At 47.6% G+C, this 20,804-nt stretch overlaps 1 protein-coding gene across 5 annotated transcripts in view; it reads right to left on the bottom strand.

Moving 5' to 3' along the window:
• Positions 1–9,523: 9,523 nt before the first annotated feature.
• KMT5B (lysine methyltransferase 5B) overlaps positions 9,524–20,804 on the bottom strand; it is a 56,123-nt gene continuing 44,842 nt past the window's right edge. For 4 of the 5 annotated variants that reach the window (XM_041773708.1, XM_041773707.1, XM_041773706.1 and 1 more), the window contains exons 10-11: positions 19,135–19,331; positions 9,524–12,161 (exon numbers count right to left, since the gene is read on the bottom strand). In XM_041773708.1, the coding sequence (XP_041629642.1) occupies positions 10,678–12,161; positions 19,135–19,331 (1,681 nt within the window). In that variant the 3' untranslated portion in view covers positions 9,524–10,677. Of the gene's footprint in view, positions 12,162–17,840; positions 18,840–19,134; positions 19,332–20,804 lie in introns of those variants that run through there. The other variant, XM_041773709.1, reaches the window with a different exon arrangement.

Genomic DNA, 20,804 nt, shown 5'->3' with positions numbered 1-20,804 from the left:
CTCAAGTAAGGGTGGGACAGAGAGAAGGTCCAGGAGGAGGGAACAGCAAAGACTCCCTAACCCAAGCGAGCCCCAGGGTTGCTTACCAGCCTCACCCTCCATACTTGAAGCCACCACCCACCAGGGCCTCCCAGGGGTTCTGAGGAACTGGCCCAGTGTGGCGGAGTCCTGGGGACTTCATGACATCGGTGGCACTGTCCCACTCTGAGCCTGAGTCTCCTCCTCCCTCCCAGGAACCACAATGAGGCTCCCTGCCTGCCTACGTTCAGTGTTCCGAGAGAGACTTGGAGGCTTCACCTGATACTCTCCAGGGCAAGAACACACTCATGTCACTGTCGGGGAGGGGCAGGTAGGAAGGGCAGTTGAGCAGTGGCCTCAGTGCTGGCCAGCGTGTCTCACCAGCCTGGCTCCCTGCCATAGCTCCAGGGGCTGGAGGGTGTTGAACATTAACCTCTTTGGTGAGTGGCTCCAGCTAAACAAACACAAACATGTTGTCACAGGTCAATGGTAGCTACCCCCTGCCGCAGCTGTTGGGCTGATTTAATTTGATTTATTTTATTTTTTGAAATCGTAAGCAAGTCTAAGTGACTATCACTGAGGCCTCTGTTAAAAGATCTGCCAGCAGAACTGCCCCAGTTTTAAGAATCAACAATGTTGCTCTTTAAGTTGAACTGACTTTCAGGATCCTCTCCAAAGACAAAAAATAGTGCTTCCATCTGTGCTTTTCTTGTACTAAAAGCATATGCAGGAAAACTCTACTTTAGGGACGCCTGGCTGGCTCAGCGCTTGAGCATCTGCCTTTGGCTCAGGGCATGATCCTGGAAACCCGGGATTGAGTCCCATGTCGGGCTCCCTGCATGGAGCCTGCTTCTCCCCCTGCCTGTGTCTCTGCCTCTCTCTGTCCATGTCTCTCATGAATAAATAAATAAAATCTTTAAAAACACACACACACACACACACAAAACACTGCAGGGCATACAGTAATAAGGTCAAGCACCTGCTTTATTTATTTATTTTTCCTTTAGCCAAGACCGTAGAAAAGACGATGTTATGTGTGGACTGCATCCAGCCACACCTGAGAACAGAACTAGGGAATGTCACTGTCCAGGGCAAAGGACCAAAGGGGACTGCTTAGCTACGAGCAAGGTGGGCCTTTCAGAGGCAGTGGCTGTGATCAGATGGTGATGGATGTTCTAGATCCACTGGATGAATTCCAGACAGTAGGGTTGCCGTCCAACGACCTGCATCGGCGTCCCGGCCTCTGGCCTTCCTTGCTTCTGTTCTCGTGGCTTCTGTGGATGCCCCTGCTAGTGGCTGACTTGGGCCTCCACCTCAGCTCTCTTCTCTCTCACTTCAGCCTATGCATTCGCTGCTTCCTCCCCTGGCTTGGCTCTTCCGGCTCGGAGGTTGTTGCTAAGAAGAGGCGCTGAGGCCCAAACGGGTCACCGCCTGTGTTGGGCTCCAGGCAGGATGCCCGCCACAGCCAGCAAGGGGGCTTAGGCTGTCCGTGCTACTGGGGGTTCCATCCCCCACTCTGTCCTGTGAGGAGCCTGGCCCTCCTCTCTGGCCTCCTGGGATGTTTGGGCCACAGCTGGGGCCTGGAGGAGGGGTGGGGAGCCCAAGTGGGGCTGACTGGGGGAAGCAGGAGAAACAGAATAGCCTCTGGAATTAGATTCCAGGAATCCAAAGTGACCAGTAGCTGCTATCCAATGACTGTGGCCACACTGGTGCCCAGGCATCCTTTTGCTGTTCCATTTAATCCTCAGCCAGGGATCCCTGGGTGGCGCAGTGGTTTGGCGCTTGCCTTTGGCCCAGGGCGCGATCCTGGAGACCCGGGATCGAATCCCACATCAGGCTCCCGGTGCATGGAGCCTGCTTCTCCCTCTGCCTATGTCTCTGCCTCTCTCTCTCTCTCTCTCTCTGTGACTATCATAAATAAATAAAAATTAAAAAAAAAAAAGTTTAATCCTCAGCCAGTTGGGCACGATGATCACTTCCATTTTAAGGAACAGGAAGCCAAGGCTGCCAAATTAGGAGGCGGTGTGGACTGAACTTGCCCTGAGGGCACTGGACAAGAACCCCTGTTCCTAACCCCAGTGAGCCCCTGTCTCCCCACCATTCGCACCCAATCTCCCCAGACCACCTGGGCCTGCCCATCCCCATTAATCCTCTGGATTGGCCACCCTGAACTTCTTTTATTTATTTATTTATTTATTTATTTATTTATTTATGATAGTCCTACAGAGAGAGAGAGGCAGAGACACAGGCAGAGGGAGAAGCAGGCTCCATGCACCGGGAGCCCGATGTGGGATTCGATCCCGGGTCTCCAGGATCGCGCCCTGGGCCAAAGGCAGGCGCCAAACCGCTGTGCCACCCAGGGATCCCCCACCCTGAACTTCTTACCATTCTTTCAGAGCATCGCCTTGCCTCCAGGACATGGCCGCTCTGCTGCCTCTGCCCCTTGGGCTTATGAACTCCTATTCATACGAACTCCTCTGGAGCCTTCTTAATCTCACCTCCTCTTTGAAACCTGCCTCAATTCTCCAGCAGAAGTGACACCTCCTCGGTACTCCCTCAGTGTTTCCCACATACTTCATCGAGGCATGAATCCCGCTCCCTGCCAATCTGTGTACCTGCTACTTGTGAGGGAAAGAGCCGGGGTAGTGGGGTTGGGGAGGGGAGCCACTCCCAGAGGCCCCCCCTTCCCCGTGCCTTTTGAGTGCTCTGCACCTATTTGGTGCTCAAGGTGAGAAGGTTGTCAAGGGAGCAGATAAATCCAGAAAGACCCCTGTGGAAGGAGGGCTTGGCTGACCTCTGTCAGCTTCGGCTTGAGGAAGAAAGAACTGGAATTGTTGTGGGTCCATGTCCAGTGGAGACCAGTTCCAGTGGCCCAGCGATTTGAAGTCAGGATGGAAAAGGCTGTGATGGGGATCCCAGGGTGGCTCAGCGGTTTAATGCCTGCCTTCAGCCCAGGGCATGGTCTTGGGGTCCTGGGATCGAGTCCCGCATCAGGCTCCCTGCATGGAGCCTGCTTCTCCCTCTGCCTGTGTCTCTGCCTCTCTCTCTGTATGTCTCTCGTGAATAAATAAATAAAATCTTAAAAAAAAAAAAAAAAGGAAAAGGCTGTGATTGCAGGCTGTTTGAGCAGGTGTGTGTTTTTTTAAATTTTTATTGGAGTTCAATTTGCCAACATATAGCATAACACCCAGTGCTCATCCCGCCAAGTGCCCCCCTCTGTGCCCATCACCCAGTCACCCCCACCCCCTGCCCACCTCCCCTTCCACTACCCCTTGTTCGTTTCCCAGAGTTAGGAGTCTCTCATGTTTTGTCACCCTCATTGATATTTTCACTCATTTTCTCTCCTTTCCCTTTATTCCCTTTCACTAATTTTTATATTCCCCAAATGAATGAGACCATATAATGTTTGTCCTTCTCTGATTGATTTATTTCACTCAGCATAATGCCTTCCAGTTGTTTGAGCAGGTGTTAACGGGAGAGGACGAAGGTCAGAGGCCCAGAGGAGGCCCATGAGCACATAGAGGCCAGCCTATGCTCACTGTTGACTTGGGGACCAGGCCCCAAGTGGGGGCTCATGGCTCTCACTCCTCAATGACTCTGAAGTCAGTGCCAGTGGTACCTCTGCTTGATAGGTGAGAAATTGGAGATCACAGAGGACCTGTGTCTGTCCGTCCCCGCAGAGCTAGGGGAGGGCAGTGAGACCCACAGCCTTCTGCCAGCCGTGCCCAGGGCTGAGCGATTCCCGGAGCCGCTCTGGCCGTTTCTGGGTCCACTTGGAGGCTGCTCAGGCTGTCCTTGGTTCTCCCTTCTGACCCAAGAAGAAAAATGTGGTTTTAGGGGTGCCTGGGTGCTCAGCAGTTGAGCGTCTGCCTTTGGCTCAGGTCCTGATCCCAGGGTCCTGGGATCAAGTCCCACATCCAGCTCCCTTCAGGAAGTCTGCTTCTCCCTCTGCCTGTGTCTCTGCCTCTCTCTGTCTCTCATGAATAAACAAATAAATCTTAAAAAAAAAAAAGAAAGAAAGAAAGAAAGAAAGAAAGAAAGAAAGAAAGAAAGAAAGAAAAAAATGTGGTTTTCCTGGCAAGAAGAGGAAAGAAATGTCCTTCTGTTTGGTTTGCAGGAGACTGACCCTAGGCAGGGTTTTCTCAACCTGCCAGAGGTTAACAGCCACTTCCCATCAGCATCTGACTCCTCACCCCACCCAGGAGGTGAAAGGACACCCGACATGCTGCCGGGGAGTCAGCTATGCAAGAGTGTACTAACTCCCCAGCCTTGTGTCTGTAGCTTCCAAAGTGTGCACCCAACTGAGGGGACCTGGTGCTGCTTTAGGGGGTAATGCATAGGGTCCCTCCTGTGTGCCTGGGTGACTTTTGTATGGAGTCACTGTCGAGATGGAGTCCAGCAACTTGCCAGGCTGGAAGAAAAACTCTTTCTCCGCCGTCTTGAGGCCTCCTCTTGTTGGACACACTCTTTCAGATAAAGACAAGTCATGGCTCTCGGGGTTCAGAAAACTCATGAGGCACCCTGTATACTTTTCAAGCCCCATGTGTCTATTTGACTAATGGGGGCAGGTCACCATGCTTATCTGCATGATAACCCCTGGACAAAGTTCTCCTGTATCCACCTAACTGCATGGACAGGAGGTAAGAAACAGTGATTGCCATTTGTCATCCATGGAGCTTTCCAGAATTAAGCTGGTGAAGGTGGGGCCTTGTGACTTGGGCTGGCCCCAGTGACCTTGGCTCTGTGACAGTCCAGGCATAGCTCCAAATGCACCCCAGGACCTTGGAGCTGGATCTGGGACTGACGTGTGGCTCTGCTGCTTGCAGGAGCTGCGCCTGTGTGGCCTCGAGCAAGCTGACTCATTCACTGAAACGTCACTTTTGAGCATTTGCTCACCTCCCCAGGAGGCTCAGCAAGCCGCCCAGACCTGAGTAGGGTACCTCCCTGTGTTAATCCCCCACAGGCTAATGTTTCTGGCCAGGTTTGCTTGGTTCCCAGGACTCTCAGTGAAGGCTGTCTGCTGTCATCTTGAGTGAGCTCAGTTCTACCCAGAGTCTTCATCTCCCAGAACCAGGACGCTCTCCCCCTGGGCCCCATCAGGGAGCTTATCACTTAAAATGCAGCCCTTCCAAAGTTCCAAGAGCCCCGCTCCGACCTTGACCTCCTGTCCACCCACGTGCTTGTCTGACTACTGCTGGACTGCTCTCTGACGGCAGGAGTGCCTCCAGGCCTTGGGCGGCTCTACCTGCCAGGGGCCCACTTCTACCGTGGACTCCCCTTCCCTAACCTGCACTCTCTCCAGGGCTCTTCATTCAAGCCCTCTCCTGCCCACCTGAGCCCTATAACCTGCTGTCTTCCGCCACCCCCCACCTGGCTGAGAGCCTAACACCTAGGCTGAGAAGTGAGGCCACTGGCCTTGGCTCCACTTGGTGCCTCCAACACCCACTGGTACCTAGAAGGTGACTGGTCAAGATTTCTGTAATGAGTTATGCTGGGTTTCTATGGGTGGCTTGCTTTTCCTTTCTTGATCTAAATCTCCTTCATGCTCCTTAAGCTTTGGGGGTTCTCACCTCCTCATCCTCACTCTCAGGTGATCTTGCCTCCTATTTACAAACAAAATGGAAACTTTCATGCTGGCACTGGCTCCACCTCTTTCCTTCTTGTTACTTAGGAAGATAGGCCCGACCTAAGACCAGCCCTCCTCCAGATTCTGAATAACTTCCCCACCTTCCCTTTTGGTAACTCATTCCCTGTGGAAGCTTCTTGTGTTTGTCCTTCATTAACAATACGAATCACCTCCAGGGGTGTCTTGGGTGAGTTGGTTAAGTACCTGCCTTCGATGATCCTGGTGTCCTGGGATCAAGTCCCACATCCCTGCTCAGTAGGGAGACTGCTTCTCTCCCTCTGCCCCTCACCTCTGGTTGTGCTCATCCTCTCTTTCTCAAATAAATAAAATCAATCTTTTTTTTTTTAAGATTTTATTTATTTATTCATGAGAGACACAGAAAGAGAGAGAGAGAGGCAGAGACACAGGCAGAGGGAGAAGCAGGCTCCATGCAGGGAGCTCGACGTGGGACTCGATCCCAGATCTCCAGGATCACACCCGGGGCTGCAGGCGGTGCTAAACCGCTGCGCCACTGGGGCTGCCCCAATAAAATCAATCTTAAAAAAAAACAACAAACAACCCAATAGGAATTACTTCCTTAACCCCACCTCTCCTTCCAGCTGCCATCCTTCCCTCCCCCTCAGCCAGCTTTCTTCTCTCCCCTCTGGCCTGCTCCTCCTGGAGGTGGCATGTCTAGCTAGTTGCCCTCTCCCAGGTCGGGGGTGGGGGTGGCCAGGGGCTGTCTGCCCCCTTCTCCCCTAGGTCCTCACCTGCTCCCACGGCTTTAATTACACCCACCCCAAGGTCTCTCACCTCTTGCCTCCCCACCCCAGCACTAATACATAACAGGTGTTCAACAAATATTAAAGAAATGCAGCCTCACCCCTGTCACTCAGGGTCTCGGACGGCCACCCATTTGCCAGCCCTCTGGTGTGTGAACGTCTCCACAGAGGAGCAGACTTTCTGCAAAACGTGGAAGCATGATCTACTGAATTTAGCAGAAAAACTCACAAATTTGACAAGGAGAAAACAGGATCTGGCAACAAGCTTTTCTTTTAAAGAACATTACGCAAGTCATCACGGGAGGCTGTAGGCCGTCTTTAGTCCTCCGTATTAGAAGCTTTCCAAAGGTTTCCACAAACACAAACTTCAGGCCCTAGGAGGTGGGAGTGGCAGAGGTGCGGTGAGAGGGGGTGGAGGCAGCCCTGGTGGGAGGGCCTCCTCCTGACAAATCAAAACCCTCGCTTTGCCTCGGGCCTCACCACTAGCAAATGCAAGCAATGCCCAGGCGCTTCTGACCTGGGGAGGGAGAAGCTGCAGAGGCTTTCCGTCACCTCGCATGCCTGGGTCGCGCTCACCAGAACCCCGGGGCTACACTAGGGCCCCGCGGCTCCCAGCAAGCACCGGGTGCCTGCCCGTGCCGGAGCTGGCGCTCGAGGAACGGAATCACACCAGGGCTCCGGGCAGCAGGCCGCAAGCTAGCTGCCACTTGGTAGCGGATGGGAGAACTTGTTTCAGGGAGATAGCCTGAGCCCAGACACCAGGCTTGAGCACCTATGGGTGTGCCAGCTCTGTAGCCTTTCCAGGCACTGGGCATCCAGCGGGGGCGGCTGTTTCAACGCGGCAGCTGGTGCTGCCAGCCCAGCCTGCGCCACCTGCCCTGCCTGCCTCGCCAGGACAGGACGGGCTCACACAAGCTTCCACAGTGACATCAGGCATTGCGGAGAGGCGGTCTAGGGGGATGCCAGGGCAGTTCCTTGACCCCGACCCGAGGCCAGGCCTACTTCTTCCCTCAACTGGGCCTTGCTACAGTAACCAGGACAGAGGAGTCATGCCAGCCTCTAGATAGGCCAGTTTTGTTCCATCAAGCTAGGGAAGAAACTGAGTACTCAGGAGTTGCACAAGTGTGGGGTTGGAAGGCAGTGAGGTTTGAGAGGAGCCTCCCCAGGGGATGAGGAGTGCTTTCCCGCTTTTTTTTAAAAAATATTTTATTTATGAGAGAGAGAGAGAGAGAGAGAGAGAGAGAGAGGCAGAGACACAGGCAGAGGGAGAAGCAGGCTCCACACAGGGAGCCCGACATGGGATCCGATCCCGATCCCGGGTCTCTAGGATCACGCCCTGGGCTAAAGGCGACGCTAAACCGCTGAGCCACCAAGGCTGCCCTTTCCTCTGGTTTCTAAACGGAGTGGCCCTGGAAGCAAACGGAGGCCAGAGGCTGGGGTGCAGGCAACTCCACACTTGCAGGTAACTGGACAGCTCCCAAACCTTTGACCTTACAAATTCATCTTGAAATGAAAACCTCGTGGAGAAAGTCACCCCTCTGATTGCTTCTTTGCAGATACAGCGAACACTGGCCAAATTGTTTTAATTTCCGAATTTATTAAAATGATTAACCTCAATACTGCAAGTGCATGTACAAAATATTTGTAAAAAATGTTTTTAATGAAACGTTAAAGAACTTACCTCAAATGCTGAAAAAGTCCTTTTTTTCATTCTTTCAGTACAAGGAATACATTGTATCTCAAAAGTATTACAACTCGGCAAAACAATTTAAGACAGTAATTTGAAAAATGATTGAAAATTGAATACTTTACATGTACTTTTATGATCATTTCCTAATTCGTACAATGCCAAAATCTTTACGAATCATTGCATAAGCTCAAGCTCAAAGTTGTATTGGACACAACCTCTTCTGAGCGGTCGCCCGCGTGTGGATGTTGCCATTCCACGCGGTGCAGTCTACGCAGCTCCGGGGGCCCTACCCGGTTTCCCTGCAGCGCTTGTGCACCCCGAACTCCCGAGGGGGGGCCGCCGCTCGGGCCCACGGGAGTGTCGGCCTCCAAAAGACGAGGCCACGATAAAGTTAAAACGAACATAAATAAGTTACTAAACTTCAGCTGAGAAATGGAGAAACGTGGGAAATGTGGTATTTTGTGACTTTTTCCTTTCCATGGGAATTCCTGAAATGGCTGTTGCTGGCATTCCGGGAGGTGACCTGAGACGCGGGCTCTGCACCTCTGCGGAAAACACCACACTAAGACGAGGCTGGAGGGGGGGCCACTGCTCTCTGGTGCTTTCCAGACCGAGTCAGAGGCCTGACCTTCCTTGGCCGCGCAGTCTCGCACTTCTCCCGCGAGGGCCTGGGGACAGACCTTGGGGGGCGCAGGCGGAGCCTGGTGGGGGTGCCGTGGGTTGGGGGTCTGCGCCCGCCTCCACGCCACTACCTGAGGGGCTGCCCTGCGTGGGACAGACAGTAACGGGGCGACTTGGACCACAAGAGACCTCCCTAAAGGACGTGAGGAGAAACAAAATTCTACATGGCAAACACTTTTATGAATGTTACTCATTTCTATGTGGAACCTAACAGCAATCGTTTTGTGGGCCTCAATCTAGAGTGTCCCCGGAACCTGGAAACCGGGAGGAATCACCTAGAAATAACAGTAAGCATTGAGGTTTTCTCCACTGGACTTTTCATTACAGGCAGATTCCTTGTAATATTTTAAGACATGGGCTAACTTTTCTATAGACACTACACGAATCCCCTAAATTGACTTTACTCAGGAACACTGTATATCTGAAAGCACATGTACACATTTCCCAGAAATAAAGAGACCCACTGGTGTCAAACACCTGCTACAGATTTATATTCCCAAATTCTTTGTCCAATGATTTGTAAAATAATCCAGACAAATGAAAGGTTGGTATTGAACATAAAGTAGTAATCAAAAATTTGCTCATTAAGTTACTTAAAATTAATTTCTCTTTTCAAAGTGCTTCAAAAAAACAAATTAAATCTGACTCCTCTTTTCATTTAACTGATAATATAGTCAAAAAATCTTTGATAGTTTCATACATAAACATAAGCCAAGAACTCCCACTGATGCAGTGCTTAAAACTATATATTTTATAATTTCCTATTTTATTGGCATGAATATTTCTAAACTTAAAAACCTTCCTGGTAAGTTCTTTTAATTTCTTATGACAAAAATTTCTCACAACACACAAATATTTACAACATATACATTGTTTTCAGTTCTTTACACTGAATTTCAAAGACAAACATTTTTATAGGTTACCACAGAACAAAAGCTGTGACTGTTTTTATTTCATAAACTATTATAAGTTAAAGTGAATAGAGTTTTTAATATTCCTTGTAGCATTTTACAAGTGCAACAGAAACCTTGAAGACCCAAATTAAGAGAGCTGTAGTTCATTAGATAAATGTTGCTTGTTGTCATCACATTGTTCACAGCAAAGTTTTGAAAAAATAAGCACCAATCATTCTTGCAAAGAACAATTTTATCTAAAAGGATTGAAAAGTGTTAAATACAAGGTCTTTAATTTACATGACAAGCAATAAATACGCTGTATTGGAACTCATCCTGCACACTGCTATCCTCGTACATATAATGTACTGAAAAGTTAGCGGTCACGCGTGTAATTGTACTTTTTTTTTTTTTTTAAAGTAACCAATTCGACTCCTAATTGATGGTTTGCTCTTTTTAGGCAAGGCCACAAATAGTACACCTGGGCCAGCAAACAGTGTGAAACTGACAAAACTCCGAGGGGGAGACATTTAGCAAATAAATCAAAAAGCCAAAGATCATTGCTGGTGATATTAGCATATACTAGAAAACCTTAATATGCTGCTACTATGATTTGTTTTAAATTATTGTTTAGTCATATATTAAAGAGCCAGTTGATGCTCTTAGTTTAAAAAAAAGAAAAGAAAATTGTGTAGCCACATTATTGTTTTCAACGTCCTGTGTGGAAAGTTGCTTATCACTGTACAATTTTGCTTGAGCCTTTATTTTACAATGGGGCTTTCCCTCTAACTCAGAATTGCACATAAGAAGGCTATTTAAAAAGTACAATAAAAATTTGCACAAATCAGACTTAGGGAGAGTCAGTGCGCTGTACACTTTCTACAGTATGACGCTGCTAAGTAAAGAGAGAAGGGAAGTGCGGCCGCTAGAACGTCTCGGGTGAGGAATAACTGACTGGAATTTGTTTTTATTTAAGTAGGTTTCCCAGACCAAACTGAGACCAAGAGCTTATGCATTGAGCCTCAAAGACTGGTCTTCTCTCCTCCGGGAAGAAATGTCAATATCTATGGAGTCCTTCCCAACGATCAGCCGCAAGCGCTTAGCTGGAGGAAGAGGAATAAAGTCATCCTCGAAGTCCTCCTCGTAGTCCTCGTCCTCCTCGTCGCCCTCCGAAGAGGAGGGCTCATCTGTGCTCTCCTCCTCATACTGGCTGTAGTCATCCACTTCCATGCGGGACTCCAGCAGCGAGAGAGGGTCGCTGCAGCACACCCCGTTCTCGTGAAGCCCTTCTGTGTATGGCCCCCGACCTTCCTCATCCCGCTTCAGCTGGATCTTTAGTTTTGTGGAGCTGCTGCCTGACCCTGAGTTAAACCCATTATTGAGCTTTGCTACATACAGATTATTATCATTTTCATGGTCTTTACTTAACTTGATGCTTATTTTTGAAGAATTCATCCCATCATTCTCTTGGTCGTTTGTCTTGCTGCTGCTATCGTGACGCCTACGAAGAGTCAATTTGGGAATCCCAGAGTTATTCTCCAAGATCAACTGGGCATCATACCTTGTGATCCGCCTCTTCTTTTTACTTTTTGCAGTTCTGAAGCCATCTTTTGTTTTGAAGCCGTCAGATGTCACGACTGAACCGCCACCGGGTGATGGACTGGGAGCCCAGTCTGGGTAGCTTCCCGGTGTGGCCTCCGAGGCGCTGTGCTCGCCCTGCTCGCAGTGGGGCCCCAGCACCTCCGGTGCCACACTGGCTTCCCCAGGGGACTCCTGCCCTACAGCGGCCTCCTCGGCCTTGGCCACCTGTTTCACAAGTTTTCCTTGTCGCGATTTCTTCTTGGACAAACCACTGTCACTCCTTGGACACTTTGCTTCCCCCTTTTGTGCAGTTCCATGAGCCGGGTCTTCTTCCTGTGCCACGGGAGTTGGCTGCTCGCCACCGTCCGGGCAAGGTTCTGTCACGCTGCTTGTATAGCCGTCCAACGTATTTGGTTCTAGCTTGATGTCAGAAGGCTCCTTCGGGTTCATCCTTGTCCTGGTCGAGCGCCTGGTGGTGTAGGTGCAGGGGATGCCATCCCCGAGCGGCGGGGCGCCCCGGCTGGAGCTCTGTCTGTGCTCTCTCGCCGCGTGTCTAGTTAAGCACCCACTAGCTGCTGTGGCTTGAGCTGGTCCCTCTGGCTCCTTGTCTTTTTTAATGGGTAAGTTTTTATACAGAACTACTTTGGGCTCTTTAAGTACTAAGTTCCCCATCTCGAGTTTTCTCGAAGCACTCTTTTGCTCCAGCCGTTTGCAATGATTTCTTAATTTTATCTTTGAAAGTAAAGGCTTTGCAGGCTTTTTCAGTTTCTTTGGTACCCTGGAATTATTTATATGAGTTAGCTTAGATGAGGTAGAGTTGGAAGAAGCTGGAATTCTTGACATAGATTGCCTTGTTAATGTTCTGCTCTTGCTGTTCTTTTTCACACCAACTGAAGACTTTCGGTTAGGAGCTGTAAATTAAGGAGAAAAAAAAAGGATGAAAATCAGCCTTGGTAACACAGGAGTGCTCAACAAAACAGTGCCCACACCTGTCAGCTACGAAATGTTCGGATACTACAGCACGTGCAGGACAGACCCCGTTCCATCTCCGCTGGCACACGAGCACCCCCATAACACTTTCCTTAACTTCCCAACTGCTGCCTCCGAGTTACAGAGCATTTGTGTGTTTCACACAGCAAGGTCCGGGGTTCCACTCCGAGCCTGTCCACAATCTATCACAGTACATGTCCACAGAAAGAATTTATTTTCCTGAGTCATCTTCCCAAGTATTTTACCACATAAAAGATTTGAAGTAAATGAGGAAATATAAGATTTTCTTTCACAAATAAGATGTTCTTAACATCATTTAAAATGGCTTTCTAAAATCCATTACTCATTAACTCAAAGGAAGTATAATACTCGACCAGTAATACAGAACAGAAATACATTATTAATGAGCTCTAACGGACACATTCTATTATCACAATGCTTTCTTTCTTTTTTTTTTTTTTTTAAGATTTTATTTATTTATTCATAGAGACAGAAAGAGAGAGAGAGAGAGGCAGACACAGGCAGAGGGAGAAGCAGGCATCACATAGAGAGCCTGATGTGGGACTCGATCGAGGGTCTCCAGGATCACGCCCTGGGCTGCAGGCGGCGTTAAACCGCTGCGCCACCGGGGCTGCCCCTCACAATGGTTTCCTTTTTTTCCCCCTCACAATGGTTTCAAACAAACAAGAGAGACCCTAAGAACCATATATTGTTTTTCAACAACGAACTTCACTACACAAAGTTCTCCCTCCAACTCCGTGAGGACCAGCAGACTTCCAAGGCAGAACTTGCTTGGCCCTATTCCTCCGGGGAGCGCCTGCTACCAACAATCAAACTAAGGCAGGAAGAAGCATGCTACTAGAGTTACGCTCTTGGGACAGAAGGGGATCTATCTTCCTCTGGACAAGCATACAGAAAGGCTGTGATGACCCTACTGGGAACAGCCAGCTGAGGACCAACATGACAGGTGATCAGATTCTCAAAAGGTTTACAGGTGACTCAAGTTTAAGCTGCTTCCATGGTGAGCTTCTAACCTTACCACGGATTTTCTGCTGCCTTTATATTTTTCTCTCCATTTGTATTTTGGACCTATGTATAATAGTGTTTTACAGTAGCCAATTTCTCAATTACTTATAGGTAATTGACCCTCAGACCCTACCTGAAAACCTCTTCCTATCAAACTACCCTTCAGTCATTCACTAGGGAAGCTGGGATGACCAAACTAATAATTCCCTCTTCTCACAAGAAAACAGCGAGAGTAAAAAGCAACTATGGGTAAATCCAGCACGCTGTCCAACAAAGACTGTTGCTAACTACATGCCCAAGGGTTGCCAGGGCGACTGTTGTTCCTTCTGCATGGCTAAGCAAGTAAGTTACCATTAGTTAGTTTTTATTGGGAGAGAAGAGCAAGAATGCATTAAAGCATTGCAAAAATATCAAACCACCAAGAATAGAAGGCTCTGTACTCAAGAAAGGTGTCTCATAAATGGCTTTGGGGTACCCAAACCAGCACAATTCCCAGGAATGAGATCCCCCAATCAGACCAAGAATGTGCTTATTTATCCATGTGGGCTACCACCCCAAAACAGCCACTTATTTTTAGAATAGTAGGAGTCATGGTTTGGATGCCATTCAACTGATGTAGCATGAATTGGAATTAAATAGAATAGCTAGAAGTTATTTTTTAAAATACAAGGCTACATAGGGCATTCTTTTGTTAAAGGACCTCTTTATGCTTACAAGGCTTCCTACAAGGTAGGCTGAGAAGACGTGCTTGTTGATGTAAATGCATGTCAGGGTCCCGTACTTGGCTTTCTCAAATATGGCTGTGAAGTCCCTTTGGCTCTTCAAGGACCAAACTTCAAGGACCAAACTTGGTTCTTAGCCTTACTATTCCTTTGGCCATTCTGTTCTCATTTTGTACATGCAATCGCCCCTTCACAATGAAAACATATACACCAAATGCTTGGCCACAATCCCCTGCAATTTGGATCCAGCCTGTCCTTCTATGGAGACAACCTTTGCCAATATTGGAAGACCTTCTTGGCATGAAATCCAGCAAGCACTTTCCAGTTCTTCCCCTTTTTCTTTCTCTGCAGAATGTGACACTAATAACCACTTTCTTCCTTGAAAACCCATCCCGTTGGCTGCCCACAGGAGCACACTCCCCTGTCCTTCCATCTGCCCCTTCAACTGCGCTCGCTGGGCCTCTGCTGTCCTAGCCTCTTTGGAAACTACGTGCATTCTCTGGGTGATAAGCATCTATCCCCAGCCCCCATATGGCTCTTGCAACTGAAGCACTGGCAGCTCCCGAATCACTTTCTCTAGCCTCTCTCCTAGATTAGATGCATATTGCCAGACACCGCTGGCATCTAGATCTTACTGAGGATGGACTCCTCACACTCCACATGCCCAAACTGAACTCACCATTAAGCTTCACAGCTGCTTCTCCTTCTAAGTTCTCCATCCTGCTCAGTAACACCACCATCTGCCCAGCTGCCCAAGCAGATAGTGAGGCGACTCCACGACTCTTGCTTTCCCTGACTGCCTCACCCAATTAGCCATAATGTCCCCGTGGATTCCACTCCTGCAGCACCCCTGTGGCCATCTACTTCTCTCGGTTCACAGTCCCCAGCCTGAACCATGGCAACAACGCCCCTACCTTTTCTCATCTCTCCCATTGCTTCCCCAACATTCTGTTGTCTACCATGTGCCCAGAATGATCGTCCTAGTATAACATGTCACTGGCAGGCTTTAAAACTTTCAAGAACTTAATGCCCTATGAATAAACCCATAATTTTACACAATGGTCATATCTCTTTCCCACCCTCTACTCCAGCCATGATGTACTTTACTTATTTGGGCCCTACTCTCGTCCCTACAGCTCCATTTATGAATTCTCTCTGCTCTCAACATGCTTTACTTGGCCAACCCCCCATCCCCTTTAAGACTCAGCTTAGGAAATGCTTTGCTCAGGGAGCCTTTGCGATGTTTTACAAATGACAGGTCACCGTTCCTCTGTATTCTCAGAGCACCTGAAATTCTCCTTACTCCAGCTTGTATTTTAATCTATTAGGTGAGTCTCATTTTATGGTGATTCTGAATCCACCCCTGCTTCCAACAGATTTTGTTAGCTGACTATAGTGAACCACTGACAAAGCACTTGTGTTTGTGTTCTAAACAGCACAAAATAAACTGTATTTGATGCTATGTATTACGTCTATAGAGATTCACTTTTGTATGTTCATGTATTGGTCTAGTCTCATTTTAAAAACAGTATCTCAACAAAAGCCCAGCTAAGAGGTAAGTCATTAAGTCAAAGGTCAGAAAAGACACAGACAGGCTGGGGAGGAGACATGTGAGCAATGTGACTAAGATGGGAGCCCCAAGGGTGCCCAAGGCTCTTCTCTCCCAGATGGTTTACCCAGTCCTCTGGGGGTTCAGGCTGACAGTGATGGTAGGCTAAAGGAGGAAGACAGTAGCCACAACACAAGCTAATGGAAGTCTGTCAAGAGACTGAGGATTTTGACAAAGTGGAGATCAGGTATCGCAGCTCCCCGGGGTCCCAGTACTGCCACACATAGGCGACTCTCTGGCCTAGCGGTGGGGACAAACCCCCAGTGCATTACCTAAGACAGTAATTTTATTTTTAGCAATTATTATGTACTGGTGCTATGCAAAATAGACAAACCAGTTATGATCTCAATCCTAAGACATATTCTTTGTAGTAAGTGCTATTAAATCCATGTGACCACCAAGCTCGTATGGACGAGCATGCCTAAGATTGTCCACCTGGTAAGTGGAAGAGGTGCGATTTGGACCGAGGTCTGTGGCTTAAGATCCACTGTACTAAGTTGGCCACAGAGTTACAGTGTGGGTCCCAAGTCCTGGGTAGAGGGCCCACGGCATGGCCATCACCACCATTTCAGGGTGTCCTCCAAATTGCAAGGCAGCCCTGTGTGGGTATCAAGAATTACAGCCAGATATAAGAACAGCAAAACATCATCAAAGCTTCCCGCACGCTCGGGCTGGGTTCTGTACTGGAAAAGTCCTGGAAATGCAAACTATAAACGTGAACCAAGGGAGTGTGAGGGCCATCCACAGCCTGGCATCTTCAGAAGTTGAAGATCCAGAAAACCCCGAATAAGACTTTAAAGAGTTCACTTCAAGTTTGTCAGGCACAACAAGCATCTTCCATCTCACGTGACCAACACATACTGGCAGTGGCTGCCTGGAGCAGGGTGTTGGAAAGGACTCTGAAGCAGCCTGTAGGCTCAGCAGCAGAGAGTGTTCGGATCAACAGAGAAGTCTGACAGTTGAGAGTGAGAAGTGGGTGACCCAGTCCACTGTATCGAGGACAGGCGCTCCAGAGTTAAGATAAACCTATTCCACTAGCCTTGTCTTCTGGGTCTCACACTGACTCGTGGCACTGTCACGACCCACATCCCGTATCATAGCACTGACTATGGGGGTATGTGTGGCCTAGCCATCGAGGCATGAGAGGCCTAAAAAGCCACAATCTTCTAAAATGGCATTATAATTCAAGTTTGTGGACTGAATTTGTGAAAATGGATTTCTTGTTGTTTCCTCTTTCCAGATGCTAAAGCCAACAGTCAGCTTGTGGCTCTTGAGACACTTTTCAAAAAAAGAATCTGTGCAGAAGAAATAATTTTTCTCCTAAGCAGAAATGTTTCCTTAAAAAGAACACATAAGCTGTTCAAAGAAAGAAGTTCTCTGCCAGGTGAACTCTAAACAAACTGCAGAATAAGGATGGCAGCTGCACACGGAGAAAGGACCCTGAGTCCATAAGCAACAAGTAGGCTGCCTCCTTTAGGACAGGGCTCAGGCAGCTTGGCTTTGCTTCTGGCTGCAATTTGAAAAAGTCTTTCTTAAAAACCGGTAGAAGTGTATGGTCAAGACAGACACTGAAAGAAATACCGTCTGAAAGAATACCTGTGGGAACTTGAAAGAACACTGCTGTGAAAGTGACCTAGTGTAGGGCAGTCTGCTCCTCCAGAGTATGGAGTTGCATCTGTCAACTCACACATGGCCCCTCAAAGTTAGCTACAACCGACCCTCCAAGTACTCAAAACCATCATTCTGCAGAAAGGTAATTTGAACAAAGTCAGCCCCCTCCCATCAGCAGTCACGGGGAAGTGCTGCATTTCTACTCAGTCATGCTGAGACCACAGCTCAAATGGCATTTATAGTCTGCTCGGCATCATTGTGTACTTGTATCCTGGAGCTAAAGCGTAAGCTCCCTGAGGGAGGAACCTGAGTCTCATTCATCTCTGTTATCTCTTCAACAACTAGTAGGCTTTTAAGTATTTGGTTTACTAATAAACATTTCCTAGATGGTCCCACAGCAGTCAGTACGCTTCCAGAAACTACCTATATTATGCTCTTTTAGACTCCGTGGTGTACTGAGTTCAGTATGTATACAGTAGGAATAGAGTTAACGCCCCCCGTGTCACAGAGCCATCCGGTGTGGGCAGCGTGGTGGCCGTGTCCGCGCTCTGTAGTGTTTCATGCACATATTTCTAAACCAGGCTTCACAAGTCTCCAGTTTCACCAAGGAACCAGACTCCGAAAACAAAACGTTGATTATGTTCCATTTATTATTAGAACCAACAGTCAACAGTGAATGACGGGCTAACTGCTCTCTCTGTTCACCTGGGACATTAAAGACTGGAATAGGAACACAGTACTGCTCTTCCACTATGGGGGTTACACCTGGACTCTGACCCTCCAGCAGCAGGCGGATGCAGGAATTCACGGCAGTGACAGTGGCCATCACAGGACAAGCCTTCCCTTCTCTCCAGGGTTTTCTGCAGGGGAAGGGTGCATCCACGCTGGGCTGCAAACATCTGAAGATGGGGAGAGGAGCCTCAAACAACCCGACTCCAGAAGGCACAGAGGTGCTACCAAGTATCTTCAGACACTTGGCATGCCAGAACAGGAACCCCTAGGGATCACTGAGTCAAAACCTTGAGGCTTTATTCCTGTCAGAAACAAGTCAGACTAAAAAGCCTACAGCTTTAGTGGCAATGAGAGGAAACTGGTGTTACCCAGAGGAAACGGCAGCCATGAGCATGGTCCCAGGACTTCAAAGTTCCACAAACATGACGCGTTTCCTTTTGCCCGGCTAGGCTTGCTTCGCTTTCTTGCCTCTTTATTCTCCATTCTCTCTGTTTCCAGTTTCCATACGGTCTTGCCCCCACGCACAACTGGCATCTTAATGCTGGCTTCTTCTTTGCACCTCTCTTGCTCCTTTCAGTGGTGGCTAACGCACCACGTCACAGTACAGCGACATTTGAAACGCTCCTCTATCACAATTCTGAGTCTGGAAACTGGTGGTTTGGTGAATGGGCTCAGTTCAGTTTGCAAAGGGCAAGCAAGCAGTAAAAAGGCAGAAGCCTTGAGGCCAGAGCTATGAACTGCCCAAGTTCGCATCATGCGTGCTAATGGACCAGCTTGGCGCATGGACACGTACGTGCCTCTACGCCTCTACCCAGTCCTTCGTCTTCCTGTAGGACCTACCGCCATCACGACAGTCAAACTAACACCTTGAAAATGTTTCTCTCAAACATAGGACGACCCTGGAACACATGATGAAGAATGTAATATCCAGTTACCAGGAATTCAAGAAAAGCAGACAGTTCAGTCTAGAGTACAGGACTGATCTGGAGGCAGGATACAGACTGCTTTTGTGCTCAGATCGTTTCTAGAACCTTGCAGTGCTGCTGAAGCACACGAGTCCCAGAGCTTCTCTCAATTTTTAAAAGATCAAAACTACTGAAGTGAAGCACACTTTAGAAAGATCATTGTGTAAAAATACTTTAAAAATAATAATTAAAAAAAGAAGATAGATGCTTATCAATCTCCCTTACTTACTTGCATTGTTTTTTTCCTGAGTGGTATCTGCATCAGTGTTAGAGCTGACAGATTGACTGTCTGAGTTTTTGCTGCTGTCACCTAACTTTTTAAGCCTATTTAAGCGTTTATCTGTCTCTCTGAGTCCGTATTTGCTATTGATAACAGGAGCAGGTGCAGGCAGTCCCACTCTGGATTTAAAAGCACCGGTTCCCCGTCTGAAAGAGAAAACAGCACAGATTAAACAGACAGTGTATTTACTATAAGGTCAGCTGCTGAGGGCTCATGGCCACATCAAGTTCACAGATGAGGCACACTCACGAGGCCTCCATCATCATTGGAAATCTGCTAGGTCTAACACAAAGTGGCACCTAGGTGGCTCAGTGGTTGAGTGTTTGCCTTCCACTCAGGTCGTGATCATCCTGGGGTCCTGGGATGGAGTCTCGCATCAGGCTCCCTGCAGGGAGCCTGCTTCTCCCTCTGCCTAGGTCTATTTCTGTGTCTCTCATGAATAAATAAAAGTCCTTTTTAAAAAAATGTTTAACACTCTCAAAAGAATTAAGTGTATCTAAAATTGACACAAAAAACTCCTTTAAACCTTAAATAACAACCTATGATTATTATCAATTAATTATCAATCGCCCACGAGAAACTCCTAGACCCTATAGAAGTCCACGTGTAGGTAGAATTCCTCAGTTTCAAAGCTGCTTAATTTCTAGATCTACATTATATCTTAAATAACCCACCCATTAATTATATTCCAGCTTTGCTCTATGCAACTTAACTCTGTAATACTAAATATTAAGAATTAAGGAATTTAAAAACCCAGAGAACTTCCATAAATTAAGTCATTATATAGATCTTGATGTTAGATACAAACAAATCTTAATTGAAAAAAAATTTTTTTTAAAGATTTTATTTATTTATTCATGAGAGACACACACACAGAGAGAGGCAGAGACACAGGCAGAGGGAGAAGCAGGCTCCATGCAGGAAGCCTGTCGTGGGACTCAATCCCGGGTCTCCAGGATGACGCCCTGGGCTGAAGGCGGTGCTAAACCGCTGAGCCACCTGGGCTGCCCTTAACTGAAATTCTGTATAAGATGGCTGTATCAGGGAAAATTTAACTTCCAAAACAATAAAAACTGTTTAATTTCTTTCAAGTTATTGAGATAAACGTGAATGACCATAATTAACACAACGTTACTAAATAAAAGACATTAAAAGACTTGCTTTTACTAAGGAACAAGAATGATTTGTAGTCTACTCTAATAATTTTATTTTTATGTAAGTTCTTCTGAAACGAGGGTGCTCACGAAGAGGCTCTGATCAACCTTAATGAATCTAGCTTTGCAGACATTAATTTTATTTGGTGACTACTTCTACTCAATTTAAGAGAAGTTGTTAATGAGATTTTAAAAAGGCACTACATATTACAATTAAAAAGTGAGAAATCTTTTTGGCCGAAATGTCTTCACTGATTTGTTTTTTTGTCCTCAGCTTGTAAATGAAAAGCTGTATACAACAACTTTTGAACACACAGTAAACTGTGGGTGCCCTCCAGCCTAGGAGCAGTACTGGCTTCCATAAGATCCTGTATGATTCCTTCCTTTCAGGATGTGGATGAGGACAAAGTAACTTCTCCAAGTAATTAGAGTGCTCAACTTTTAGCTAAGGGACAAAACAAAACT

Source organism: Vulpes lagopus, chromosome 11 (genome assembly GCF_018345385.1).
Source record: "Vulpes lagopus strain Blue_001 chromosome 11, ASM1834538v1, whole genome shotgun sequence".
NCBI lineage: Eukaryota > Metazoa > Chordata > Mammalia > Carnivora > Canidae > Vulpes > Vulpes lagopus.
Note: the sequence above shows the minus strand (reverse complement) of the source record. Positions and strands in the feature narration are given on the sequence as shown.